Source organism: Prionailurus bengalensis, chromosome D2 (assembly GCF_016509475.1).
Source record: "Prionailurus bengalensis isolate Pbe53 chromosome D2, Fcat_Pben_1.1_paternal_pri, whole genome shotgun sequence".
Taxonomy (NCBI): Eukaryota; Metazoa; Chordata; class Mammalia; order Carnivora; family Felidae; genus Prionailurus; species Prionailurus bengalensis.
In genome coordinates this window covers 85689218-85716156 of record NC_057351.1, presented here as the reverse complement: position 1 = coordinate 85716156, position 26939 = coordinate 85689218, and the positions used below count along the sequence as shown (strand labels likewise).

Genomic DNA, 26939 nt, shown 5'->3' with positions numbered 1-26939 from the left:
GACAACACAAAGAAAAGAAAGAAAACGTTTTTTTTTTCCATATGATGAGAACTCAGGATTTACTCTTTTAACCACATTCCTATAAATCGTGCATCGGTGCAGCCACGGTCGCCACGCCGTCCGTGAGGTCGCCAGCACGTGTTTATAGTATAACTGGAACTTTTACATTTTGACACCTCCGTCCACTTCCCCCTCCCCCACCCCCTGCCTCTTTAGCCACAGGACTGATCTCTTTCTAGGAGTTTGGTTTTTTGTTTTTATTTTTGTAGTTTTTAAGATTCCACATATAGGTGAAATCGTGTGGCACGTGTCTTTCTCTGAACGATCTCACTTAGAATGATGCCGTCAGAGTCTATCCATGTTGTCACAAATGATAACATTTCCTCATTTTTTATGACTAACAGTCTATGATGTACGATTTTTTTCATCCATTCATCCATCGACGGACACTTGGGTGGCCTCCGTGTCTTAGCTGTTGTGAGTCGGGGTTTGAGTGCACGTAGATCCGTGAGTTAGCGTTTTCGCTACCTTTGGGGATAATTCCCCGAAGTGGGCTTGCTGGATCTCGGGGTAGTTCTATGTTTAAGTTTTTGGTGGGCCTTCCACACTGTTTTCCTCGGTGGCCGCACCAGCTTCCATGCCCACCAGCAGCGCAGGAAGGCTCCCTTTTCTCCACATCCTCGCTGGCACCTGCCATCTTATCTGGGGTTGATGGCCGTTCTAACAGGCGCTGGCGATGCCTCATTGTGGTTCAGGTTTGCATTTCCCTGGTGATGAGTGGTGTGGGGCACCTCACTACATACCTGTTGGCCTTTCATGTATCTTCTTTGGAGAAATTTCCATCGGGATCCTTTGCCATTTTTAAATTGCATCATTTGGGATTTTTATTCGTTTGCCGTTGAGCAGTAGGAGCTATATTTCTTTTGATATATATTTTGGATATAAGCCCCTTATCAGATATACGGTTTGCAAATGACTGTTTTTCCCATTCTGCAGGTTGTCTTTTCACCTTGTTGATGATTTGTCTTGCCGTTTGACATGGTCCCGCTTGCTGGTTTTGTTCACATTGATTGACCTTTAGGTACGATTGCCAAAACATATCTGCTTTCTTCTAGGTTCATATGGTTTCAGGCCTTATGTTTCTGTCTTTAATCCACTTGGAGTTAATTTCTGTGAGTCGTGTAAGATATGGGTCCAGTTCCGGGGCGCCTGGGTGGCTCAGTTGGTTAAGTTCAGGTCATGATCTCGTGGTTTGTGGGTTTAAGCCCCCCGTCGGGCTCTGTGCTGACAGCTCGGAGCCTGGAGCTGCTTCAGATTCTGTGTCTCCCTCTTTCTCTCTGCCCCTCCCCCCATTGAACTCTGTCTCTCTGTCTGTCTCTCTCTCTCTCAAAAATAAATATACATTAAAAACAATTTTGAGGTGCCTGGGTGGCTCAGTCAGTTGAGCATCTGATGTCGGCTCAGGTCATGATCTTGCAGTTTGTGGGTTCGAGCACCGCGTGGGGCTCTGTGCTGACAGCTCAGAGCCTGGAACCTGCTTCGGGTTCTGTGTCTCCCTCTCTCTGTCCCTTCCCTGCTCACTGTCTGTCTCTTTCTCTCTCAAAAATAAATAAACATCAAAAAATTTTTTTAAAGATAGGGGTCCAGGTTCATTTCTCCAGTTATACCAGCACCGCTTACTAAAGAGACCGTCTTTTCTCCACTGAGTGTTCTTGGCTCCCTTGTGAAATGTTAGTCGACCATTTATGTTTGGGTTTGTTTCTGGGCTCTTGGTTCTGTTCCGTTGGCCGATTTGTCTGCTTTTATGCCGGTACCATACTGTTTTTGTGAGTAGCGCTTCATAGTATAGCTTGAAATCAGGAAGCGACGTATTATTCCTGACAACAAAATCACACGATAATATAAACGTCCCCACACTTTCATCTACAAAACGCTCTTGCGTTTAGCCTCTGCTTCTTTGAGAACATCAGCAGTTGCTTTGCCATTTATTGCTAAGAGGTCATCCTCATTGTAAAGAACAGGTTGAGTTTATTAGACAGATTCGCCAGGCAACACGTCCCCGAGGCCATGGAACTTGGTGCCGAGTTACACCGGCAGGTCTGTCTCTGAGCAGCGCAAATAGGTGGTTAAACACCTCTGGTGAGAGCATCTCAACGTATAGATCCCGAGGGAGAGAAGCCACACTTAATAAAAAACATTTGCAGAGGCCTCCGCGGTGTGTCGACTTCCACAAAAGTCGACTACCTCATTAAAGTGATACATGCACCCAAAAATACACTGTTTTGACCCTGAACATCTGTCCTGGAACAATATATGCAGAAATGAACTTTTTTGGCAAACCGTCGTTTATGTCATGTTTCTTTACGGGAGGCAATGTCTGTTAGGACGGGGGATAGTAGTGAATACGGCAAATTGGAGTGTCAGGCCTAGTACCTGGAAGACAAGACCCCGATTACTAATTGGACGTGGGTGAGCCATTTGATGGTAGGGGAAGTGTTCATTTTGTAAAGCTCGCGACAAAGCTGTGCTTGCGCTGTGACGGTGGCCGGACCACGTGGCCAGGAAGCTGCTGATTCCTGCAAAACAGAAGACCAGCGGTGCTCAGCTGGGGAGGCCGCGGGGACATTTTGATACGCTTATTCACTCCATCTTATAAAGTTTCTATAATGGCTTTTATTATCAAGTAAGATCATATATTCAGGACAGTGGTTTTTTGGGTTTTTTCTGTAACTCCATACATGGCAATGAGGACATACCACGACACCCTTGTCAGAACGGCCAAGATCCAGAAGAACACGGACAGCAAAGGCCCGCGAGCATGAGCAGCGATAGGAGCTCTCGTTCGCTGCTGCTGGGGATGCAAAATGGTGCAGCCACTTTGAGAGACCGTCTGGCGGTTTCTTACAGAGCTACATGTTGTCGTACCGCACGGTCCAGCGGGCGCACTCCTTGGTGTTTGCCCAAATAGAGAACTCGCGTTCTCACACATGTTTATAGCTGTTTTATTCATAATTGTGAACACTTGGAAGCCACCAAGATGTCCTTCAGCAGGTGATGGATAAGTAACCTGTGGTCCTTCCAAACAGTGGAATGTGGTCCAGTGATAAGAGGAAAGGAGCTATCTTGGCCATGAAAAGACAGATGTCAAAGATACGTCGATACGTGGACAAAGCCAGTCTAAAAAGGCTACATAACGTGTGGTTCCAAATAGAAGACATTCTGGAAAAGGCAAACGTACACACAGTAAGATGATCTGTGGTCTTGAGGGGTGGGGTGGGAGGAGGAATGAGCAGGCAGAGCACAGGATTTTAGGGCAGTGAGACCCTTCTGTGCGACAGGGTGGAGGTGAGCACATGATGTTATGACTCGCACGTGTGCAGCACAAACAGTGCACCTGCTCTAAACCAGGGGCTTTCCTTCATAACAGTGTATCGGTGTTGGCTCCTCAGTGGCAGCAGCTAGCAGAAGACGGGGTGATAGGGAAGCTGGGTGCAGTGGGATATGTGTGAACTCCCCGTGCTTGCTGCTCAAGTTTTCCATAAACTTGAAACTGCTCTATAAAAATTAAATTTGTAAAACTTGTATATGCCCGTCAAAGGGAATGTGAAAAATACGGAAAGACAGAAACGAAGACAGACTCAGGAGGGTCTGGCAGAGGGCAGCCAGAACCCAGCTTGCCCTCTTCTGTCTGTTGCCAACAAAGCAGCCGGGACGATGCATTAAAATGGAAGTCAGAGCATGCCCCCCACTCCGCATCATACCCTCCCGTCATTGACGCTCCGACCCCCACACCCCACCCCCACTCACATTTTCTCATCTCTGCCCCTCCGCTGCACCTCCCTGATCACCTTGCGGCTTCTGGAACACAATGGCTAGGCGCCTGCCTCAGGGCCTTCGCACATCCTCGCCTCTCCCTGGCCTGCTTGTCCCCTCTTGCCTCCTGCAGGCTGTCACCTATGGGTTCCCGTCCCAGGGCAGACCTTCCTGACAACGCCGTGTGAAGATGAAACCCACCTACCAATTCCCAATCCTTTCTCCCTGCTTTACTTTTCGGCATTGTGCCCATCAACCTGTAACACAAAGCAAATAAACAAGGAAAGCGTATTCCGTGTATCGTCCCTACCTGGGAGGTGTGGTCCCTGAGGGCAGGTCTTCTATCTGTTTGGTTCACTGCTCCGTCCCTAAGAGCTAGAATATGCTTGGCATCTAGTCAACCAAATATAGATTTGTTGACTGAATGGTGTAGAAATAGAAATGATTTTGTAATTTGCTTTATTTACTGAGCATGTTGTGGGTCGTCCCCTGTGGCACTGAGTGTTTCTCCTTGTGTGATTCTACTGGCCGTTCAGTGTCTCACTGAGTGGATGCACCGTTGTTTATACAACCACCTGCCCTTTGCTGGTATTTCTAATGTCTCACTACAGACCTTTATCTGAAGACGTTGGACATGTGGGCGGATTATAGGAAGGGAAACATTAGATCAAAAGTTGTGATCTATATTAACATTTTAAAAACATGTTTCCAAACTGCTTTCCAGAACTGGAACCATCAACGTAAGCTGGTAGCTGCAGAATATTTCTTAGAAACCACAATTATTTTAGGGACTAAAAGACTTTACAGAAACAAAACAGATGAGCATAGGGGAAGGGAAGTGAAAATAACATAAAAACAGGGAGGGGGACAAAACAAAGAGAGTCTTAAATACAGAGAACAAACAGGGTCGCTGGAGGGTGGCGGGTGGGGGCATGGGCTACGTGGGGGAAGGGGCATCAGGGAGGACACTTGTTGTGATGAGCACTGGGTGTTGTGCGTAGGGGAGGAATCACTGGAATCTCCTCCTGAAACCATTATTGCACTAGATGCTAACTAACTTGGATGCAAATGTAAAAATAAAAATAAATAAATAAATGATAAATAAAACTTTACAGGAAAGGCACAGACAGAAGCAAACTGTCACAGTTTCCCAGTTACGTCAGGACAGACAACAGACGGCCTGAATTCCAGGTTTGGGGCCCGACCCCTCACGAGGAGCCATCCAGGCTGACGGGGGTATCGAGTTTCTCCGCCGCAGAGGCTGGGCAGGTGGCAGCCTCGGGGAGCAGCTGAGCCTCCCCACGCCGACCCACAGCTGCGTCCCGCTCCGGGCCCGCCGCCTGCCTTTCCGTGCCCCTCCCGGGCCCTCTCGCGGCTCCGAGTCACTGTGACCTTGTCGCCAGGAGCCCCGGTTGTGTGTGCCACGCGCGTGCACTGCAGCAAAGCCACTTCTCTCCAGGGCACGCACGTCCCCTGGTGACTGGGCTTTGTGCCTCCGAACGGCAGCGTGCATGTGCTCTGTGCCCAGTCGACATTGTGACAGGTCGGGAACCATCCCATGTGTTTCTTGGGTATCGGCTTCTGAGAATGGGGTGCGGGCTGCTCGTGTTCTCTGGGCGCTCGAGTGTGGCCCGATGAGGCGGTGCCAATCTCTGGCGGCCACCGGGCACCTCCGGGCTGACCTCTCTGTCCCTCTTCTGCAGGTGGTGGTCCCGACAGCCTCAAGCCCGTCGGCAGCAGCCCCGCCATTGCCATCGCCGCCGCCGCCGTGCTGTCTGTGGAGCCCGAGGGACTTGGGGGCCCGTCCCCCCCCAGCACGCAGCCCTGCCACTTCCTGACGTTGGCCCCCATCAAAATACCCCTGCGGACCGCCCCCTTCTCCGGTAAGCACAGAGCACGGGCGCTCGGCGCCTGGAGCCGGTCCAGAGCTCACGGTGTGGGGAGCCGGCAGGAGCCGCCTGCCTCCGGCCGCAGAGCCCTGGACTCCCGTGCCCGCGGCCCCCCAGGCAGGGACAGTCAGTAGGGTGCTGCTCGTCGTCAGATTGCACAGATGGACCCTGGTTCCTTCGAAGAAGCTCTTGCTAGGCCAAGCGGGGCTTTTTCTGCCGTAAAGCCTAGCTCGAAGTCTCCGTCTGGACGGACGAGGCTTCCCTTTACCAAGGGTCTCTGGGGAGTAGCGTAGTGACTCACAGTGTCAGGATCCCCGGAGGTTTTCAGTTTTGGCGCACGGGGCTCGGGAGGAAGCGAAGACGGCACGCCGGAAACTAGCTAAGCACCTGAGTCTGTGACACCCAGAGACGTGCAGTGCTGGCCGCGCCCTCCCCCGGGCCTGCCGGCTGGGCTCGTTCTGAGCACAGGGGTGGGGGGCTTGGGCGGTCCCCACGGCGCAGGGCTGACCGTGAGGCGTGCGTGGCCGCGAAGGGTCTTGGGTTCCTTAACCGTGGCTGCGCGCTTCTTCCGGAAGGTCTTCGAGGCGGATGTGGGGCTGGTAGGCACTCCACCGTCCCCGGTGGAACCCAGGTGCGTGTTGAGGGGCTCGGGAGGGAGACGGAGGGCTCCGGGTCCTGGGCTGGCTGCAGCTCCGTTGTCCGTGTGTGGTCACAGCTGTAGGTGTGTCCGTTAACGGTGACCAGCGGGCCGTGTGTCCAAGCCACCCGTGGACGCGGGCTCAGGTCCTTCCCTTAAATGTGGCAAGAACAACATTGATTCGGAAGGACTTTTAGGAAGGACTCAATCGTGAGAGCTGGTACTGCTACTCCAGTGTTGGGTTCGCATGTGATAAGACCTGGGTAAAAATGGTGGGGCGCGTGGGTGGCTCAGTCGGTTGAGCGTCTGACTCTTGATTTCGGCTCAGGTCATGATCTCACGGTTCATGGGTTTGAGCCCCGTGTCAGGCTCTGAGCTGACAGTGTGGAGCCTACTTGGGATTCTCTCTCTCTCTCTCTCTCTCTCTCTCTGTCTCTGCCCCTCCTCTGCTTCTGCTCTCCCTCTCTCTAAAAAAAATTAAGAAAATATTCTATGTGTTCTAATATTAATCCTCTGCTAGAATTCTAATTTTAGCATTAATATCATCAATTGCTAGGTTATTGCTAATAGGAAGCATCACTAGATTGTGAGACACACACACACGCATCCAAGTTCATGGTAGAAACAGGAAAACCTAGTTTCGTTCTTTTCCCGTTTTGGTTTGCTGACATTGGTTTTGATAAGTCTAATGTCGTCTTTTTACTAGACCTTTGGAGCCCGTATTTCCCTACTGGCTTGATAAATTAGTTGGTCGATGGGACATTGTACTCTCAAGAACAAAATCTTATTTTAGGCTGTTAGTGAACACGCATTGAGGGTGTGATGGGGAAAATAAATAAAACGCATAAATAATCTCTTGTGTGGAACATAATTTACAGTTGTGTCAAGATTTCAGTTAAAATCCATCAGTCCATTGGCATTCATTAAGGATGACTTCGTATTTTCTGAGAAAATTAATCTCAGAACCAAAACCCACGTGCCCCTGGGTGGCTTCACTTTCCCTGCCTCCTATGATTTATAAAGTGACATAATAATTAGGTGTCTTTCTGTGTTTGCATTTTATAAGGCCCCGTAATCAAATTTGCCGTAACGCGTATTCGGTCAGGAGACCAGCGGCGACATTGTCTTGTACGTAACTGCCAACATGTGCCGTCGGAAAGCGGGAGGGAGGGGCGGCACTCCAGAGATGGCTTCTCAAACGGCCCGTGGCATTGATCCCAAAACCTCACGCTGACGTAGAGGGGCCGGCGATGGGGAGGGGGGGGGAATGAAATACAGTCAGGGGCTGGTCCGGACGCATGACGCCCAGCTCTGTGCACCGCTGGGCGACTGCAGAGCTCTGTGCACCTCCCTGGAGCCAGTGTGGGCGTGGGCCTCCCTGGGCGCCCCGGAAAGCAGGGTGCTGGCGAGATAACACCACCTAGCAGTGTTGAGCTGGCGGTGTCCCCTTGATGTCAGTGAGCGACACTGGCCATAGCTGGGGTGAAGCCTTTCCAGAATTTCCCTGAACGCTTTCTGGGAAACGTAGCTTAGAGGCACCTGAGCGGTTCGTCCCTCAGAACTCGTCTTAACCACAGTCAGGAACTCCGTACGGTGAGGTTCAGTGAGGTTGAGGGACGTTCTTGGTGCAGGCTCAGGCGGCCAGCTGGGACATTCCCAACACCCCTGACACAGGGGACGGGGTGGGGGGCACGGGGACAGGGGGAGGAGGAGGAGGAGGTGTCCCGTCAGGGCTGGGTGGGGCCAGCGGGGCGGAGGCAGAGCAGCAACCCCAGCAAAGCAGATTTCACAGACGAAGACAGATGCACCTGTGTGTGAAGCGTGCTCCATATTGAAGCTGATTTCATAAAAGCGTGGGAATTTTCTTTCATCTGCAGATGAATAACCTCGTTTTTATTCACAGCATTCCCATCCGGTAAATGAGCTAGACTACTTTAGCTATGCTCTTGGCTCGGTCGTGAAAGCCAGAGAGCCTTAGGGGCCCTACAGGGGTTAGCTTTCTGTTCTCTCCTGGAGGTAGGTATGGGGTTTGACAGATTTTGGTCACTATAAGTCGGGGGGGGGGTGCTCCTGGGTCTGGGGGCAGAGGCCAGGGACACGCCCCACCCCACAACCCCCGGGGCAGCCCCATGATACGGAAGTATCCGGCCCAAGGTGGAAGTGCTTCTGCTGGGAAACCCTGGATTATATTCTAGAACCGCACTTGACGAAGCGTGAAAACCTGCACTAGCGTGTGACTAGGCTCCCCTGGGAGAGTCAGGGATCTAGTAACTGAAGGAGCCTGAAGGAAACAGGCTGCTGGCTGGAAAGACGATCAGCCGGAAGAGCCGCACTTGGTTAAGTGCCTTTTACGTGGTTTAACGTTTCGAGGGAGACACCGTATTTGAAAAGCCCACGCGCTGTTCCTCCCCAGTCACAAACGGCTGTTTCCTTCCAGACTGCTGCCTGCTCGCGCGGCTCAGTGGGTCCTGGCCGTGGCTCTTCGCAGGGCCCGCGCACTCCTCGGGAATCCCCCGGGCCGTGCGCTGGTGTCTGTCCCCCTCCCTGGCCTGTAAGTCCCCCTCTCCTGGCCCCACCTGCGTCTGCTGAACCCGTGGCTCTGGGCACCGCATCCTTTGGTGGCTTCCCGACGTGGGCGACCATCCTGCAGACCGCACGTGGGCACCTTGAATACCCACAGTTCCGTCAGCCACACAATCGGCTGCTTCTCACACAGGTGCTCCCAAGTCACGGGTGACTCACGGGGCGGGGAAGGCGGCCTGGAGACACGACTGTTCCGTCCCCGATGCTGGCAGCGCAGGGCCCCTGGATGAGGGCGTGTGGCAGCTGGAGGGCCAGCAGAGGCGGGCGTCCTCGGTCGCCTCTCTGTGGGCTTGCAGCTGAATGCTGCTTGCCTCCATTCGTACTGGCCTTTATGTGTTAGAGCGTAGGGGAAAGATGTACCTTGTGTTCCATTTATGGAGACCCTGGGGTTTCTGGGGAGGATGAGGCACCCAGTGGAGGGCTGCTGTCCCGGCCTCCGGGGGTCCACGCCCCCCCCCCCCCCAACCTGCCTGGAGCCTCTGTCCTCCGGCCGCGTGGGGCCACGGTGCAGCCGGGCTCCACTGGTGTCCCTATTTGAGGAAATAAATGAACTTATTTTTTTTTTTTTTTTTTTTTACGAATGACGGTAGTTATTTTTAAACCTTTGCCACCATTTTGCAAGCATTCGAGTGAGAAAGGTAAAATATGAGTGATAGTTACGGTCGCTAGCCGAGCGGATGACGATCGAACACAACGATTAAAAAGCACCATCTGCCTTGCAGACCATTTACCACCTGTTCTTTTGCTTCCAGAACTATTTAATGGTTTAAATTTCACATTTTGTCCTGCCACACAGCAGCTGGGAAGTGACTGTTCTTTCTTCTATCAGAAACGCTCCGCCCGAGCTCTGCGACAAGCCAGGAAAAGCCGCCACGCCGCCTTTCATGGGGCCGTGGCTCCCGTCGTTAGCGGCGTGTGCAGATGCTAAAATAGGTTCATGACAATGACCTGGCGAATGGGGAGGAAGCCTTTTCTTGTTTCATCCAGGCATCGTTTCCTCCTTCACTGTAATCAAAAACGTCATGACACCTATCAACATTTTAGAGACTTTCAGGGACAGAAATACCGTCACGACGAAATTGCTTACACCCCAAAGTGCCTGCGACTCATTGGCTTCTGTGAGAAAGACGTACGTCTTTGTGATACAGGGATCGAGATGCTTTTAGCAGAAAAGATACTGGATTTGAACAAACAAAAAGGCTTTGTGTGTAGTGTGCTATCCACGGTGAACTCAGGTCAAGGGTTCCAGCTACAAATGGCCAAGTTGGCAACATGAGCTTTGCACACATAAAGTGCAGATTTTCCTAAAAGGACGTCCCACGGCGGGGGCCCGGAGGGCCTGGGGTCTGGAGGACCTGGTTGCTGTGGCCACAAACCGTAGCACGGGCACGTCGCCTTTGCATCGGTTCCTTCTGGGCCTTTCCACTGCATCTGGGAGAATGGCACCGTTGAAGCAGCATCCGTGGCCAGTGGCCATCGGAGGCAGGGGGGCGGCACCTGCTCAAGGGCTCGGGAAGGGACCTAGAACCCTGAGGTGCCCTAGAGAGGGAGGCGGCCGGTCCAGGGACCCACCTGCAAGGGTCTCTGGGCTAAGCTGCTTCGGCCTTAACTCTCAAACAGCGACCTCCCGAGTGCGTGTGCTCTGGAGAAGGTCCTCCCCTGGCCTGTTTTCGCCCCGGGGCTGGTCCCCTCCTGCCACCCACCCTGAGAAATGCCTGACTCTTCAGCTCTGTTAGCTCAAGTTCGCTCTCGGTTTGAAAGGAAAAATTGGAGATCCGTCGCACATACAAAAGCACGTGTGTGTTTATGCCACGCGGAAAGAACGCCGACACAGTAGCACCCGCAAATACCTCCCTCTGAGCCTGAGAACGTAGATGTTTCCGTACCCCTGTGCCCCGGAGCCTCGACTCCTGACTGCCCCGGGGCGAGTACTCTGGACTGTGTGCCAGTCGTTGCTTTGATGTTTTTAGAAACGTGCTTCCTGTGTATGCGTTATCTCTAAACGTGTGTCGTGTAATTTAGGCTTTTTTGAATTTTACGTAAATATCGTAATTCACGCGTTCTTCTGTGATTGCCTTTTTTGCTCAAAATGACGGTTTTGTTGTTGTTTGTTTGTTTGTTTCAGTCATACCAGGATGCATGTGCTTGTAATGCAATCGCGTCCCTTAGGTAAAGCCTTCCGTCGTTGGTGGGAATCCGCGTAATGCGTCCGGTGTCCCGGTGCTGGTGGGCGTCCGGGCTGTTTTCTGAAATGCCAAGCACAGTGGCCTTCTGCCTTCTGGAAGCACTTTCCTCCCCTGCTGGTGTTCCTAGGGGGCGGGGCGCTGTGCACAGGGCTCTGCAGGGTGCCAGACGGCCTCTCTGGCGTCCCAAACCCTCTCGGGGATACTAACTCACTCAGCCTTGTCTCCAGGGCCCGTTCCTCCCTTGACCTCAGCGTTGACGGATCTGATTTCCTACTGGGCACCTGCACTTTCTGATGGATGTTCAAACTGCATTTTCCTATGAAGGAAGTATTGATTCCCGACCCACGGGCCTGCTCATAAAACAAAACCGAACTCGAGAGTGTGTTCCTCCTGCTGGGTTCTGGTTAAGCCTGCTTCTTCCAGGGGACCCGCCAGTCTGCCCGATTGAAGGGCCCCCTTGGCTCCTGCCTTTGCCTGACCCCTCACGTCCAGCCCATCCGCCGTTGCCCCTCCTGAAGTCCGCGCCCAAGTCCGCCTTCTGCGTTTGGGCCAGCGCCACCTTCAGACTGTGGCTGCTTCACACAGTCTCTGCTCCCAACGCGCCCTTTGGTATAAGCTGTTTTCCACGCGGGAGCCTCAGGTGGCTTCTCAGAAATATGTGCCTGATCAAGCCTCCCCTGCCTGAGACTCCCAGGAGCTTGCAGCAAACTCCAGACGGCTGTCCGGAGTCTCTGGAACCCACCCTTTGTGATCCTGGCCTGTGCTTTGGCTGCCACTTGTGCCAGTCCCCATTTTCCCGCCCTGCCTCAGGGCCTTTGCACTGGCCACTCCCTCTGCCTTCAGTGTCTTCTACACACGGCTGGTTGTTCCTCTGTCATTCAGGCCTCAGGTCTGAGACCCCCGGTACCCCATTCTGCAGTGTTTGTAGCATTTCTCATCATCCAGAATTATCTGTAATGTCTGTTTCTGGCTTGTTTTCTCTCCACCCTCCAACCCTGAGTGTCGGATCCAGAAGGGCAGGGGCTTTGCGTGAATTATTCACTGTGAGTCTAGAACCAAGGCCAGGGCTCAGGGCGGAGCTGTCTCCGTCTTTGCTGCACGCGGTACACCCAGTAACAGCGTGTTGTTCCGGAGAGGTGACAGTCCGCTCTGACGGGGTTCACCCCGTGCCCCACCCTGCCTGGCCCAGGCCTCACCCGCAGGGTCGTGACACGGGGAGACTTCTCCACGCCACGGGCTTTCTCAGCACCGTTTGGGCCAGAGAAGTGCTCCTGACATCGCTCATCAGCTCAGCATTAGTGGTGAAGGACTTCAAAGCAGAGGCCGTGCCTCAGTCGCTACATTCTTGTCAGATCTGAGTTTCCTGAAACCCCAGACTTTCACCCTGAAAAGGCTCCTGGACCCCATGCAGCCCATCCTGATCCTTACAGCCGGGAGGCAGCGTGGGGGGCTGGTAAAGGCCGCCTCACCTACGTCCCGGTGCTGGGAAGGGCAGGGCAGCAAGCTCCCAGCCCGTCCCGGAGCCGTCAGTCCCTCCTTCCCGGCAGCAACATTCACACTCCACGATCCATCGAGCCATTTTATGCTAAAAGTCGGTGACCAGGACTCCGGCGGTGGGGATGTCCACCGAATCCAGCCCTGTGGCCGGCCCCGTCTGCACAGGGGCCTTCACCGGGAGGCTGTGGCCAGCCCGGGCAGAGGACGGTGGCCAGGCCACACTCACACACAGTGGTGTACGTGGTACAGACCCTCTGGTGGGCCTGGTGATCTTCCAAAGTCTGTCTTAACAGGGGACCCTGGAGGGACTGTGGGAAAAATGGGCTGGTCTGAGCCAGAGGAGTGAGACGACAGCCACGTGTCGGCTGTTGCTTTAATGGAAAACCTCCTCCAAGGAGGCCTGGTGGCTGTGGCCACAAGCCAGCGTGTTGTCTTCGCGTCGGGTTCCTTCCAGGGCCTTCCATCGCATCTGGGAGAGCGGCACTGTGGAAGTAGCATCCGTGGCCGTGGCCAGTGGCCACCCGAGGCAGGGGGCGGTGCCCGCTCGGGGGCTCGGGAAGGGGCATCGTGCCCTGACGTGCCCTCGGAGGCGGCCGGTCCAGGGACCCACCCACAAGGGTCTCTGGGCTGAGCTGCTTTGGTCTCGACTCTCAAACAGACCCACTTGGTGAGGAAATAATACCAGGGCCACACAGACACTCTGCATGAAATGTATGGGCACCAAGTATAATTATTTCAGGGATTTGGAAAGTCCCAGGAGAACGGCATTGAGGAGGATGAGACGAAACGTCTCACTCTTATGACTTTCATTGTAAGTCACATTTGTGACCACATAGTATCCGCACGTCCCCTGATTAAACCCTGATAGTAGCCGTTCCAGCAGCCAGATTTCTGGCAACCTGAGCCATCTGGAACACAGTAGAAACTGAGGCGAAAGGAAGGAGGAAGGAAGCCCTCCGAGTGTGGGCAAACAGCTGTCGCAAGGTGCGTGCCTTCTCTTGGCCTGGGAGGCGGCCTGGCAGAGCTTGGGTGGGATCTGGAGAGAGCAGAGGGGTGGTGGAGACCCGGGCTGGCCTGAGTGGGACTGCGGTCACGGGAGCGGCAGAGGGAGGAAGGGCTGGGTCATCCTGGGGGGGGGGGGCAGGAAGGGCAGGTGTGGGGAGGGTGGGATAGAAGAGTCAAGGTTTGCCGTCAGTGTGGACAGGCTGACCCACGGCATTGGACTTGGGGGCCAGGGCGCAGGCTGTCTGTGTAGACGCTGGGAGAGCCCTGTGGTGGTGAAGCCGCTGTCTGTGTTGTGCTGGGATCCCCGGCCCTGAGGAATGTGCGATAGTGGTGAGCGGGGCTCCGGGACGTGCCCCTGGTGACTGTCAGCCCGCTGACGTAATGAACTGGAGAACTCTGGCTGGTCCTCCACCCTCCGCGGCAGGAGTAGCTGGGATGTGGTGCTCACGCTGTCCCCCAGCGCAGGGCCGGGCTCGCGTTGACCCCCAGCGCAGGGCCGGGCTCGCGTTGACCCCCAGCGCAGGGCCGGGCTCGCGTTGACCCCCAGAGCAGGGCCGGGCTCGCACTGACTCCTAGTGCAGGGCCAGCTCACGCTGTCCCCCAGCATAGGGCGGGCGGTCTGCAGGCTCAGCATGGTCCTAGGTCCTGAGAGAAGTGTGCTCCTGGGAAACTGCTAAGCCAGGAAGGACGCGTGCTGTCGAGACACCCCGACAGTACTTGAAGTTCTAGAAAGGCCGGCGATGGGGAGTGTGAGCTACTTACCCCCAGGAAGTCGGCCAGTGGACTTGCAGTCTCCCTCTCGGGGGGGGGGGGGGGGGGGCGGCGGGGGGGGGGGGGGAGGGCGGCGGGGGTCCCATCACCGAGCGATCGCGAGCGAGCCCTGCTTTGATTTCCTCCCGCCTCCCAAAGCAGTGGGAGGACAAGCAGTGCTCGGACTGGGTCATGACTGACCCAAGACCCCGTTCCCCGCCCAGTGTGGTCTCCCTGGTTCCCGGTTCCCAGGACTCGGCCGTCGGCCGTCCTGCCATCCGCGGGTGCGCCCATGGCGGCCAGTCACCCGCTGTGTGCTGAGCGTTCCTCGGGGGCCAGCGTGACGGTTTAAAGGTTCTTGCGGGCACATACCCGCCGCACAAACAGCCTGTCAGGAAGTGCCGGACCGCAGCCTCCTCCCCCGGTGCGGTCCCTCCCGACCCCAGTGGATTGTCACTGCACCGAACATCCGGCCGGGTGCTGCGGGCTTTGCAGCAGACCCATCCAGAGGGAGTAACGCGCTAGTCGACGTTGTCACCCAGTGAACTAGTTGATCGGGGACCCCCGTGGGCCATCGGTCACGAGATTGACACACAGAAGGCGGTGGCTCTCCCCGAGGCCATGTGGGCCGGCAGGGTGCCCCGGGGAGCAAAGTGCAGCTTGGTGCTCAATCCTTAGCCCGTCTCGCCTGAACCCAGAGGGGAGACAGAGGGGGAAGAGAGCAGACTGACACCCTGAGCCGTGCGCCACGCTCTGCTGGGACCCTATCTGCTGAGACCGTCACTCTAGCTGCTGGGGGCTCACCCCTCCCCTCGGGCGGACGCCCACAGGCAGGACCCTCGTCCTTTCCCTGATGTCTGTCACTCCAGCTGGCGGCGGGGAAGGGCTGGCAGCCATGTGGGTCCCAGGCCCTTCTGACACCGTGTCCCCCCCCCCACCCCCGTGCAGTGGGGCCCATTTAGGGACGGGCTGCAGGACCACCTTTGTGGCAACGGGGGACCCTCGGAGAAGAGCAGGCACGCAGGGTTAGAACCGCAGCCTGACGTCTAAGTGCTGTGCTTCCCACCTGCTTTTCTGTGGCCTTTCCTCTCCCTCCATCCACACCCCAGCCCATTTCTGGAAGTCCAGGGGAGTGCTGACCTCATCCACGGCACCTGCCTTGAGCCCTGTCTGCTGCCAGACCGTTTCCAGGCCCCGTACTCTTATCCTGTGCCTGCCTCTCCCGTCCCTTACCTGGTAGCGAATGGCTCACAAGTCCAGACCTAGGCTCCCCCGGTGCTGCCTACACACCCGCTCGGGCTCAGACGGCTCATGTGCACACTCACGGCAGCGGCTCTGTGTCTTTTCCAGGCAGGAGACTCGGCAGCCGGAGGAGACGCAGCGACTTCCACTGGTCAAGTTAGGCGGCATTGTTAAGATTATACCGCTTCATAAAATAGCCCCTTCCCTGCTTGTGCAACACGCACAGACTGTGGTCCTTTCCCGTTATCCGTCCTGGGAATACAGTCTTGCCCCGAGAAGGAAACAGCTCGGTCATTATGTTGCATTTCCCCCTAAAGGCATCATCGACGTCTCTGGTCTGCTCAGATCCCTGAGCCCGTGGCACCCGCACGGCTTTACTCAGGGAACGTGCTCCTGATTCCTTCTCCAGCCACTCAGGGGTCTTCAGAAGCCATCTCGTTTGCTCTGTGCTGCACAGAAATTGGCACATCTCCTGTGCCATCCAACATAAGAAAGAGTTCCAGGCACGGAGCCTGAGAAGGACCGTGTAACCCACTCTCGGGGACTGACCTTTGTACTGGCCGGGAAGCTGCCCGGCGTCACCATTTGCTACCTGTGGTGGGGAGGCCCTCCCCCCTCAAGGGGGTGAAGGGAGGGTGTGGGTGTGGAGCCGGGAGGAGCAGCCCCTCATTTTGTAGAAGAGGCTGACAAAGGGTCTGGACCGTCAGCCAGCCCTCCCCACGCAGTCCAGCCCCAGAGAGCTTTCTGCTCTCTTCCCCGGTCAGGTCAGCTGGTGGCGCCCACAGGACACACGTCAGGTCCCTCCCTGGTCTGCTGCACCTGGGCGGCCCCGCCGTCCCCTTGGGCAGGAGGGGGCTCCTGCCGTCCCGGCCCCTGGCCTGGGAGCCCTGCTCCTTCGTGCTGGATTGAAGACCTCCGGGTCCTTGCTCAGAAACATCTCCCACGGACAACTTCCGAAGGTCTGTCTTCCTTTATGAGTGAGGCTGATGTGCAGTTTTATTGAGTTTTCACACGTGAAATTAACCATCAGCCACTTTGCAGTGTGTGCCTCGGTGTCCTTTATGGGTCGCGTGCTGGGTCCCCAACACCGCCGTCTGGTTCCAGAACGTCTGCACCCCCGGAAACCCCTGAGCTCGTTATCAGCCCCTTCCACTGCTGCCCCGCCCATCCCTGGGCGGCCTCTGAGCTGTGGTGATGGGTTCCATGTGATTGCAGTCAGCGTGTGACCCTTTGAGACCGGCTCGTCCTGGCCTCGGAGAGTAAGTAAGCTCTCTCTCTCTCTCTCTCTCTCTCTCTCTCTCTCCCTCCCTCCCTCTCTCTCTCTCTCTCTCTCTCTCTCTCTCCGTTCTGGAAGAATTTATGTAGGATGGAAGTAATTGGTTTCTTTCTTTCTTTTTTTTTTAATGTCTTTTATTTTTGAGAGAGACACAGAGACGGAGTGTAAGCGGGGAAGGGGCAGAGAGCAAGAGAGGGAGACACAGAATCCTAAGCAGCTCTAGTCTCTGAGCTGTCAGCACAGAGCCCGAAGTGGGGCTCGAACCCACAGACCGTGAGATCATGACCTGAGCCAAAGTGGGATGCTCAACCGACTGAGCCCCCAGGTGCCCCTGGAATGGTTGGTTTCTTGAAGGGTGACAGAATTCACCTATGAGTCTATTTCATCCTCTGATTTTTCTTTATTGGAAGAGTTTTAGGTAATAATTTGATATTTTTTTCTAACCGCATGACTAAGTTTTCTTTGTTTTCTGGAGTCAGTTTTGGAATATGTTTCTTTCCTGGAATTTGATCATTTCTTCTAAACTTTTAAATTTACTGATATAAGGCATTCCCAGGCTTTCTGTCTCTCTCTCCCTCTCTCCCTTCCTGTCTCTCTCGCTCGCTCTCTCTGTGTCTCTCATGATTTTTAAATTTCTGTTGTGCCTGCATAGAATTCACTTTAATAAGACAGGCTTTGCTGTAGAATGATCAGCCTCGCCTTTCTGGGAGCCCCAGCCAGTCTGCTGTCTGCCTCCGGGGTGGACGTGCCTGTGGCCACCACCCGCTGTCCCCAGCTGAGCCTGTGAAGACAGGGACACTTTCTCCTTTGCTTTCTCTCTCTCCTGCTTCACACAGACCCACCCAAAGTTTCCTCACACGATTTGGTGGGAGGATGGGGAGGAGAGAGAGGCAGGTTGTGTGCATGAGACTGTGGCGGTGGGGAGGGAACCGGGGGAGCAGAACAGCACCCCCCTCCCTTGCTGGGATGTTGGAAGGACCTACGGGCCACCAGAGGCCTGTTGTGAGCATTCAAAGGGGTGGAGCCCGGGCCCCTCAGAGACGGGGCGTGGGGAGTGGGGTCTCAATAGGACCTGGGAAAGTAGAAGAGATTCCAGGGCGCGAAATCCAGCCCCCCAGCAGGCCAAGTCCACGCCGAGTCCGTGACTGTGGGCTCATGCCACGAGGAGCCTCAGTGCCATGGTCCCTAAGCACCAGGCCTGGTCCTGGTGGGCTGCGGGGTGCGGTCACTTCCCACTGCCCAGAGGAGCCGTGGAACGAAAAGATTGCCACCTCCTGTGGGCAGACTGGGCCGGGGTTAATGCTGGGGGCCGACAACTTGTGGGAATCCTCTCTGTCAGTAGTCGTAAGGAGTATGTGGCACGTCACCGTGCGGTCCACGGACTCTCAAACCCTGGGTCAGAGGGGGGCTCTGAGGGCGTGTCCCTCTGTGTCTCCTGCACACAGCCCAGCGTTAGGGGCATGGGACTCAGCCCCCAGGGCGGCGGTGTGCAGGGCACGTCCCAATCACCCCGGGCAGGGGTCCCTCACATTTCAATTCTCCCCCCGCCCCGCCAAGCTCCTTCTCCCCTTTCCCTTGGCCCAACCACTCCCAGCCCCGCCTCTGACTCCAGTTACAGCAAGAAATGCGCCCACAGGGTCAGAACAGCTTGTCCATCACTTTATAGCTGTGACAGAGCCCTGGTGACAGTGGCCTCCGGTCTAGCTGCTGGAAAACCGAAGGCATCTTTTTGTGGCTGTTGTTGTCCTTTTCATTATATCCTTCATAGATTTCCCCAATTATTAAAGTGGTTAATGCTCACTTAGAACACTTAGAAAATAGTCAAGAAGCATAAATGAGAAAATTAAAATTGCCCATAATCCCTTGGCCTCTGAGAACCGTTGACACATCTGTTTTCCATGCAGGCAGTGCGGGACAAAGCGGGATTAGCCTGTGTGTGCAAAGGTGCACCCACTTCTCAGCACTCGCCGCTCCCCTCCACGTCCTCACGATCATGCTTGGTGCAGCCGCTGGAGGAAAGCCCGCGCAGCCGGCCGGGTCGGTGGCTTTAGCTGGACTGTCTCTAAGAGGGTCGTTCGGGGGCCACGCGGTCTCCACCGGCTTCCCGTCGGGCATGCAGGCAGGATGTGTCCTCAGTGGACTCAGCGGGGCCCCTGCTCTGGTCCGCTCGCCCTCATGGTTAAGCACATAGTAGAGCCGCTCTGCTCTGTCCTCTCCCGGAGGCTCTGCCGGCCCAGGAGCAGGTCTGGGTGCGGCGTTCACGTGGGCATTTGGGCAGGTGGACACCGCTTTCTGCAGGCACAGCCGTCTTCACGGGGTGAAGACCAGTGTCTGAACCATCCCGCAAGCGAGGGCGGAGTACCGCCTTCTGTCCCCAGGCGCTCATGTGCCGGGCACACAGCTGGTGTCCTGCGATGGTCTGGAAGGGCAGGAGGACGCGGCCTGTGCGGCCTTCTCTGAACCCACCCCCAGCATGCACCAGCCCCGCAGCCACAGTGGCCAGCGTGCCCACGTGAAGCAGTGCTCTGCGGTTTCCGGTGGAGACATAGACGGTTTGGTAATTTATACGGGGGGACCAAAAGTTCCGTCTGAGGCTTTTCAAGGACTGAAACTCGAGGGGTGCCCGGGGGGCGTCATTGAGCGTCCGAATCTTGAGTCCAGCTCAGGTCACGATCCATGGGTCATGGGATCGAGCCCTATGTCAGGCTCTGCACTGAGCACAGAGACTGCTTGGGGTTCTCTCTCTCTCCCTCTGCCCCACCCCTGCTCACACTTTCTGTCTCTAAAATCAAAATTAAAAAAGAACTGAAATTACAGTAGTACCCATGTTTCGTTGCTGCAAAGGACCCTGTGTGTGTGTGTGTGTGTGTGTGTGTGTTTCCCTTCCCTGGAAAGGACGATTCTTGTCCAGGAGCTCGCAGACACTAGACTGTAGCCAGCCAGGTGGAGGCCGTTGTCGGGGTCTCACAGGTTCAAGCACCGTGTGAGCAGGAGGCTCCGTTGGCCCCGTTTTCTTTAGAAGCTGGAAGTGGCACCTGCTGGGTCGGCAGGGACAGCCGGAGGAGGTGGTTCCTCAGCAGCACAGTGTAGACAGGAAATCTCCACTTTCTTGAATGAATTACCTGCTCTGTTCCCTGCTCAATAAACCACCAGTCCTGGGCACCCCCCCCCCAGTTCTGGGCACCAGCTGTATTCCCAGCGCGAGGCTAGGCTCCACGTGTGCAGTTGTGAGCAAAGAGAGGAGATGTCTTCCCCCAGGAGGACGCTAAGTCGGGTGCCCTAAGTCAGGGGAGTTGCCTCGCAGACCGGGACCCGGCCCCTCTCGGCACCAGCCAGTCCCGCTGAGGGCTGGCCCAGGGCAGACGGTGCTCCTGGAAGCAGACTCTGGATGCAGGTGTGGTGCGAGCACCGTAGGGGGAGGAGAGTATCAGGGTGCAGAGGCGTCTCCGTGGGGTATAATTCCTCTCGGCCGCGGGGGCTCAGGCTTGCTGGGGACTCGGGCGGACGTTCCAGCATCTTCTTCAGGGCGTTCCCCTCAAGGCTCCAAGGCGCTAGGCTCCCTTCCATTGACTCTCCCCTATGTTTGGTCAAAGGGCAGTTCTGGCGTCTCCAGTTTCATGGCATTCTTTCCAGGCCTGCACCTGGGCCGAGACCACCCTCAGCCTGACAGGCCCAGGGCCGAGAGAGACTTAGCGGGAGCAGGCAGCGGCCATCGGCCTGTGTGGGGGAGCTGCGCCCTCAGGGAATATGGTGGCACAGCAGGTGTGGCCGGTGGCCTAGGGGAATGTGTGTGCCCTGGGAACAAGGTAGGGCGGTGACATGAAGCTTGGATAAAGCCTGGTGTTTCTAGAGGTCATAATTAGTAAGGGTTCCAAGCTGGAGACAGAGACCTTTCTGCCATCTTGGAACTATGACCTTTCTGGCCAGGGTCAGGGCCCAGGCCTGGGCGGCGCCTGAAATGGTGGTTTTTGTAAAAGGAATCCCCTTAGTTTGCGAGGAGTTGAGATGTTGGTGGGGGCCCTCCAACTCTAGACCATTCTTCAGGGCTCTCCCCAGGCTTCTTTTGTCCTCGGGACCACTGTTCTTGAACGAGTGGGCAGTGACACTGGCCCAGACAACACAGGGCCAGAGTGGACTTGTAGATGATGGCTACACAGAGAAATGGGGTGCAGGGTGGAGGGTGTTACAACTTCACAACTGGCTCAGCCCATGGAACCATCCGGCCCATGATGGGTATTCGGTGAGTGTCCGTTGAATGACGGGGCAGCCTGTGGGCATAATCACCATGGAGAGCAGGGCTAGGTACTAGCCCACAGCGGGTCAGGAACCAGGCTCGGCCCCTGGCCCGAAGAGCTTAGTGATGCTAAGGCTAACAGCACAAAAGGGACTCGGGGGTCCGAGTCTCAAGGGCTCTGCGAGCTTGGTCACAGCACCCCTCTCCCTGACATTGCTTTGCTCAGTATCTATGGTATAAAACACGGAAGATAGGTTATGGGCAGTGGCTGAAGGGACAGGTGGCAGGAGGCTTACGGCGCCCTTGTGTTAGAGTTTCATGGCCGTTGAGGTTGTGCCCTCGCTCCTGGAGGGGATCTGGAGACTGTGCTAAGAAACCTGTGGTCTGACAGCATGTGCACAAACCATCCAGTCTGCATTGATTCTGCGTATGTAACTGTCCCTTTCCATGCGCTGTAGAATTATCAAGTTTGTTGAAGATTCACTTACTTGTGAAAGTATACATACAAGATGAAGAACCCAGTGACTAAATGAGCAGAGGATCTGAGTAGACGTTTCTCCGAAGAAAAAGACATATGGATGGCCAATGAGCACATGAGGAGATGCTCGGTACCATTAAGTCATCAGGAAATGCAAACCCAAACCACCGTGAAATCCAGTGACAGAAAGGAGAATATTACAGGTCCTGTAGGGTAGAGGGACGGTGGGGAGGGTGTGTGGAAGCGGGAGGTGATTGCGAATGGGTACGGGGGTGACAGCGTTCTGAAACTGATTGAAGCTGGTGGTTTAAACAACTCCATGAATCTAGTAAGGACCACCCACTTGTCCAACTCAAGTGGGTGAGTTTTATGGTACGTGAACCGTGTCTTGATGAACCCTTTATGGGAGAACAAACAGTGCAGGCGCCCGTTTACTCTGCAGCCCCCACGGGCAGCTCTGCTGGGGGGCGGTTCACGGCCCTGCGCGGCCCTGTGCCGGGATCTCTCTGGGGTGAAAACCGCTTCAGAGCCCAGCAGTTAAACACCCCTCCTGGGGAGAGTGCAGGAGCACTCTGTCAAAGCGACTAATTTCAGTAATTTTCTATTTGAATGTTTCCAAGTAATTTTCAGCTCTTTCCTGGTAGCTTTGCAAATTTGCATGACTGTGGCCGTCATCGTAGCAGAGGCCCAGGGTCCGCGGGTCCTGCAAGGGAAGGTCTCAGGTCTCAGTCCCTCCGCTGCCCTGCTGCATTGGCCTGGTCGTCTTGAGGTTCCAGCCTTTTCCCCAGGATCAGGCAGTTGGGATGGGGGATGGGACACAGGGGCGAGGGCCCGTGGGGGTGGGGGTGGGGGATGGGACACAGGAAAGGGCCCGTGGGCCTGGGGGGATGGGGAACGGAGGAGGGCAGGAGAGAGGACTCAAAGGCAGCGCATGCCCCTGCAGCCCTGAGCCTGGGGTCAGGAAGAGAAGGTGCTGAGTCTGGGTGAGGAGGCCAGGTTTTGAGGTGTGGGTTCTTGTGCAGTTAACCCGGGGAGGGGATCCTGGGCGGCCCTTCCTCTCCAGGCCCTCGGGGCACGAGTCATGGCCTGGTACAAAAGGTGAAGCCGAGATGGTCGTGGAGGGGGACCCGCGGAAAGTGAATCTGGTACCCGGTGTGATCACGCGCACGTCCTCAGTCACATTTTAGTAACTGGTACATCTGTGACTTTGAAAGCGATTTCATTAATTTCCCAAGCGCATATACAACTATTTGCGTTATTTGGCTCGTGTGTGTCGGATCATTTTGTAAATCTTTTTCTTGCGGTGATGACACAGGAAGGTGACGGGTGTTCTGGTTCTGTTTGCAGCGGGGCTGTCCCGGCGAAAACCTCCGGGAGGCCCTTTGATGTCTCCCGGAAGGAGTGGACGCCGGGAGCCCCTGCTTTGCCTTGAGAGCAGGGCCTGTGTTTGTCACGGTGGCTGTTTATGTCCCTCCAGCCCAAAGAGCTGCCCTGTGCTCTGTGTAGGGTCCTGTCCTGACTGCTGGGCCGGGCACTGCCTGAGTGGAGCTGAGGCCCTGGCGGGGACGCTTGTCAGCTCACGCTGCTCCCATGTAGCAAACTCCTCCGTCGGGAAAAGCTCGAGCCAGAATGAGGTCCCCACCCAGCGAGTCAGGGGTCCTCAGCCCAGAGCGAGGGCTCCCTGGCCCCCAGCCCTCACTGACACGCGAGCTCTGTCTCCCAGGCTCCTCCCACGGACGGTCCTCCCCACTCACGGCTGCAGGTGACACCCCAAAGTGCTTGCCAGGTCAGGATGACGTCTGCTTCCTGTGGCACTTTCTGGAGAGCGATCCGGCTGCTGGACCCCAGAGCAGGCATGCGGCTGAGGATGTGGACCCTGGATTCATGTGTGTGTGCAAACACGTGCCAGGATGTGGGTGCCAGTAAGTGTGAGCTGTAGGGTGCGTGTGCAGGCGTGAGGGTGTGTGCGTGTGGGTGTCACACAGGGGCCCGGGTGACCTTGGTGATGCTGGGCATGGGGTAGGGGTGGGGGGTGGGGGGAAATGGCTGTGAGAAGTGGATCTGAGGGTCTGGAAAACAGTAAGGGGACAGACCTGGGTGGACCAAGGATGCGCTGTGGGGAGAGGGTGTCACAGATGACCCGTGCTAACAGCCCTTTGTGACATGACGTTTTAGTCCTGCCTGTCCTCAGGTGACAGGCTTGGGTCTGTGCCCCGGGGGCTCGTCCAGGGGGGTCCTCTGGGCCCTTGAGGTCATTTAAGGGAGTGAGTCCCCAGGCAGGAGGAGAATGAGGTCAGATGACGCTGATTTATGTGCACGTGTTGCAAAATTTGACAACGGTGAGCAAGAGAGCACGGATGTGATTTGCTACAGCTCATGCATAATCATACTTAAGTATTAAATACTTAATTTACAGTAATTAATAGAAATGAATTTACACACAAGACACTTTGCGTCTGCCCGACACAAGGCAGGTTTGAGGACCGCCGTGTCGGCTGCTGCTGCTGATGGAAACGTGCCAATCGCTGCGTGTGCTGTGGGGGCACGGAACTGCCCATTTGCGTCTCGTCTGAGAGGTGCCGTGACTTTGTCTGCGCCCCGACATCCATCGGCTTGGGAATTCGCGAGCGGTGGGTGGAGACGGTGTCGGGAAAGGGCGTTAGGTGGTTATGTTTGAACACGGACTGCTGGTAACCACGTCCCTGGGCTGTGTCACTGGCCGCCAACCGCCTGCCCGCAGGGCCCTGAGAAGGACAGCGCGTGGAGGGTCTGCAGCGGTGAGGGCATCTGGCCGGGGGGTGGTCCCGCCTGAGGGCAGAAGGTGGTGCCCGGTCTCCCCTCTGGAAACACCCCGTAGCTCTCCCTGCCTGTTTCCAGGGCCACAAAAAGCACAGGGCGCCGTCCAGACCACGCGGCTCCCAGCCTACAGCCCCTCGGGCTCCAGCATCAGGTGCCGGCCTGCTGTGAGAATGCCTCCTGGCCCGGCCTCTGCGCCCTCACCAGCACGTCTCTCTCCGTCACTGCCCAAGCCCAGCACTCGCCGCGTCTCTCGGGAGCCCCACTCCCCTGTCCGCGGTGGTCCTGGCCAGCTCTTGCTTGCCTTCAAACCTCCAGCTGGTGTCACCTCCAGAGAGCCTTCCCCAGTGCACCTGCCCCAGCCTGGCCCCTGCGCTCAGCTTACGTGCTACTGGTGCCCCGGACAGCACTGCGCCCCCCTGCCATCGGCGAATCGTGCAGGGCTGCTCCCTGCCGGACTGGGAGCCCCGGAGGGCCCGGCTGAAGTGTAACCTCCCTCCTGCCGGGCGCGGCCCAGCACCGGGAGGTGCCCCGTCAGCATGGTGGCCAGGATGGAGATCCTGTTGGGGGCACCAGCATCTCCTCCCGGCAGTGGCTCTCGGGCTCAGGAGCGTCAGAGTCCAGACATCAGTGACGCTGACAGCCAGCCCCTCAGCCTGAACCCCTGCTGAATCCCAGTGCAACCTCACACAGCTCCCTTCTTAGATGACAACGGCCCGGGTGCATGTCCCAAATCTGTGCAACACCTGCTACATCCCTCCCACGCACGCGGACCGTGGACTGGCTCCTTGTGAAGACGTAATATTTAACGGGTAATCAAAATGGATCACGGTGGCTGCTTTGGGAAGCCCGTCTCTGGCCTGGGCTGTCACCACGAAGGGCCTGCTAATGTGCAAGCCTGCATCTCTCAGGACCCCCACTCCTCTGTCCCTGGTCGGGGAGGGCCAGGAGCTGCTGATGTGGTGGCGTTTCTGGCTCCCGCGTGCGGACAGCCGTGGCCTCGTGCAGAGGAAGCGAGTCAGGGGAACGAGGCCGATGTGTCTCGTGAAATTACTGTTGGCCTTCTGGAAGCTAAATCCCGTGCAAACGTCTCACGGTGTTTTTGAAATTTATTATTTTAAGCCTATTAACAAGCTATGATGCTGGCTGTTATTTCCAAAAATAATTAATCATAGACAAACTCTAAGAATTCCAAAGAGGTTAAGCTGGCGGCTCTGCCTAATGGATTAAATGCTGTAATTAATATGCTCCTGCCGCCTCCCTTCGCCGGTCTCTGTAATTAGTTCCTCCGAGCCGCTCTCCGCGTGACATGGGCCGAGGCGCCCGCTCCACAAGCGGGGCATGGGTGCCAGTGAGACCCTTGGGGAGTTCGCCACATCCTGCTGGCCCCTCGCTGGCCTGGCCGGGAGGGTGTGAGGGGATGCCCTGGGGACCCAGATGGGGCCTCTCCTCACCCTGGGCCGGAGCATTCCGCATTCGGGCCCTGCAGGACCTCCTGCTCCCTGCGTTGCTGCCCCGAGGCTGGGGTGTCTTGGGCAGGAAGACACCCGACCCCACCTGTGGTCACGAGACGCGAGATGTGCTGGTCTTTGATGACTGCCTCCCCTGCCTGGGGGAAATGCCGTGAGACTCCTCCTGGTGACCGAGCAGGACTGGGACCCTGGACCCTGCAGTCCGCAGTGTGTCGAAGCCACACTGACAGTTTGTCCACAGGGAAAGCACAGTCACCCTGTGCTCAAAGCACAATCACACCATGATTCCAGTGGCCATGAGCTGGAGGGGCCCAGCTGATGCTCTTGAGCCAAACCTACCAAGGACATGCTCCCACATCCCTGAGACCAAAGTCCGGGCTGTGGCTGGTCGGGGACACAGCTGGCCGCTGGCCGCTCTGGAGGCAGAGTTAATTGTACCCTGCCCTCCACCCCCCACCCCTTAGTGAATCTTGGTGACACTGCGCTCTGTGTGTCCCTCCACCCAGCAGATAATCTCTGCAGGCAGCAAGAACACCCTCCCTCACGTACCCCCAGCCCGCTCTCCCCCTTTGCACGGTTACCTCCCTGGAGGCTGCCGGGAGTCTGTCTCTTTGATGGTCCTGAAGCCCCAGACGGAGCACATGCCTGTCATAGGATGGGATGCGTCCGGCGCCTCTGACCTGTGGCATTCATTCCCCGTGGCTGTGATTTCACACCTATTCACATTTATTTTTATCTACACGCCTGTGCTCATGGGGACAGAGACCCAGGTGACGGGTGAGGGTGAGGGTCTCCTGCCCCCGGCACCTGGAACCCCCACCCCAGAGGGGGCGTCTCTCAATGCCTGCTACTTTTATGCTAGGTCGTGCATTTTTGCCGGTTAATGCTCCACTGTAACTGGACCGTTGGTGTCTTTGTTTCTTGATCCGCCACTCTCAGACAACGTCTTCTGGCCTCGTGTGGAAGATGAAGATTACTGTGTGGTGTCAGTGGCTGCAGAGCGGACTGGCTGGCAAAGCGCCCGATGTGCAGCGGGGTGCGGAGAGTGGCCACGTACTCGTCTCGTGACCTCCTGGGTCAG

General features: G+C 56.3%; 1 protein-coding gene and 1 long non-coding RNA gene across 2 annotated transcripts in view; one reads left to right on the top strand and one right to left on the bottom strand.

The window, feature by feature from the left end:
- The window catches only part of TCERG1L (transcription elongation regulator 1 like), a 194124-nt gene that overhangs the window by 35921 nt on the left and 131264 nt on the right, over positions 1-26939 (top strand). The window contains exon 4 of the mRNA XM_043597899.1: positions 5517-5696. Coding sequence (XP_043453834.1) covers positions 5517-5696 — 180 coding nt within the window. The remainder of the gene's footprint in view (positions 1-5516; positions 5697-26939) is intronic.
- Positions 1937-26227, bottom strand: LOC122493392. The gene is made up of 2 exons (XR_006299883.1): positions 23345-26227; positions 1937-2576 (listed from the first exon to the last, which is right to left on the bottom strand). It is a non-coding gene; the product is annotated as an uncharacterized LOC122493392 (long non-coding RNA).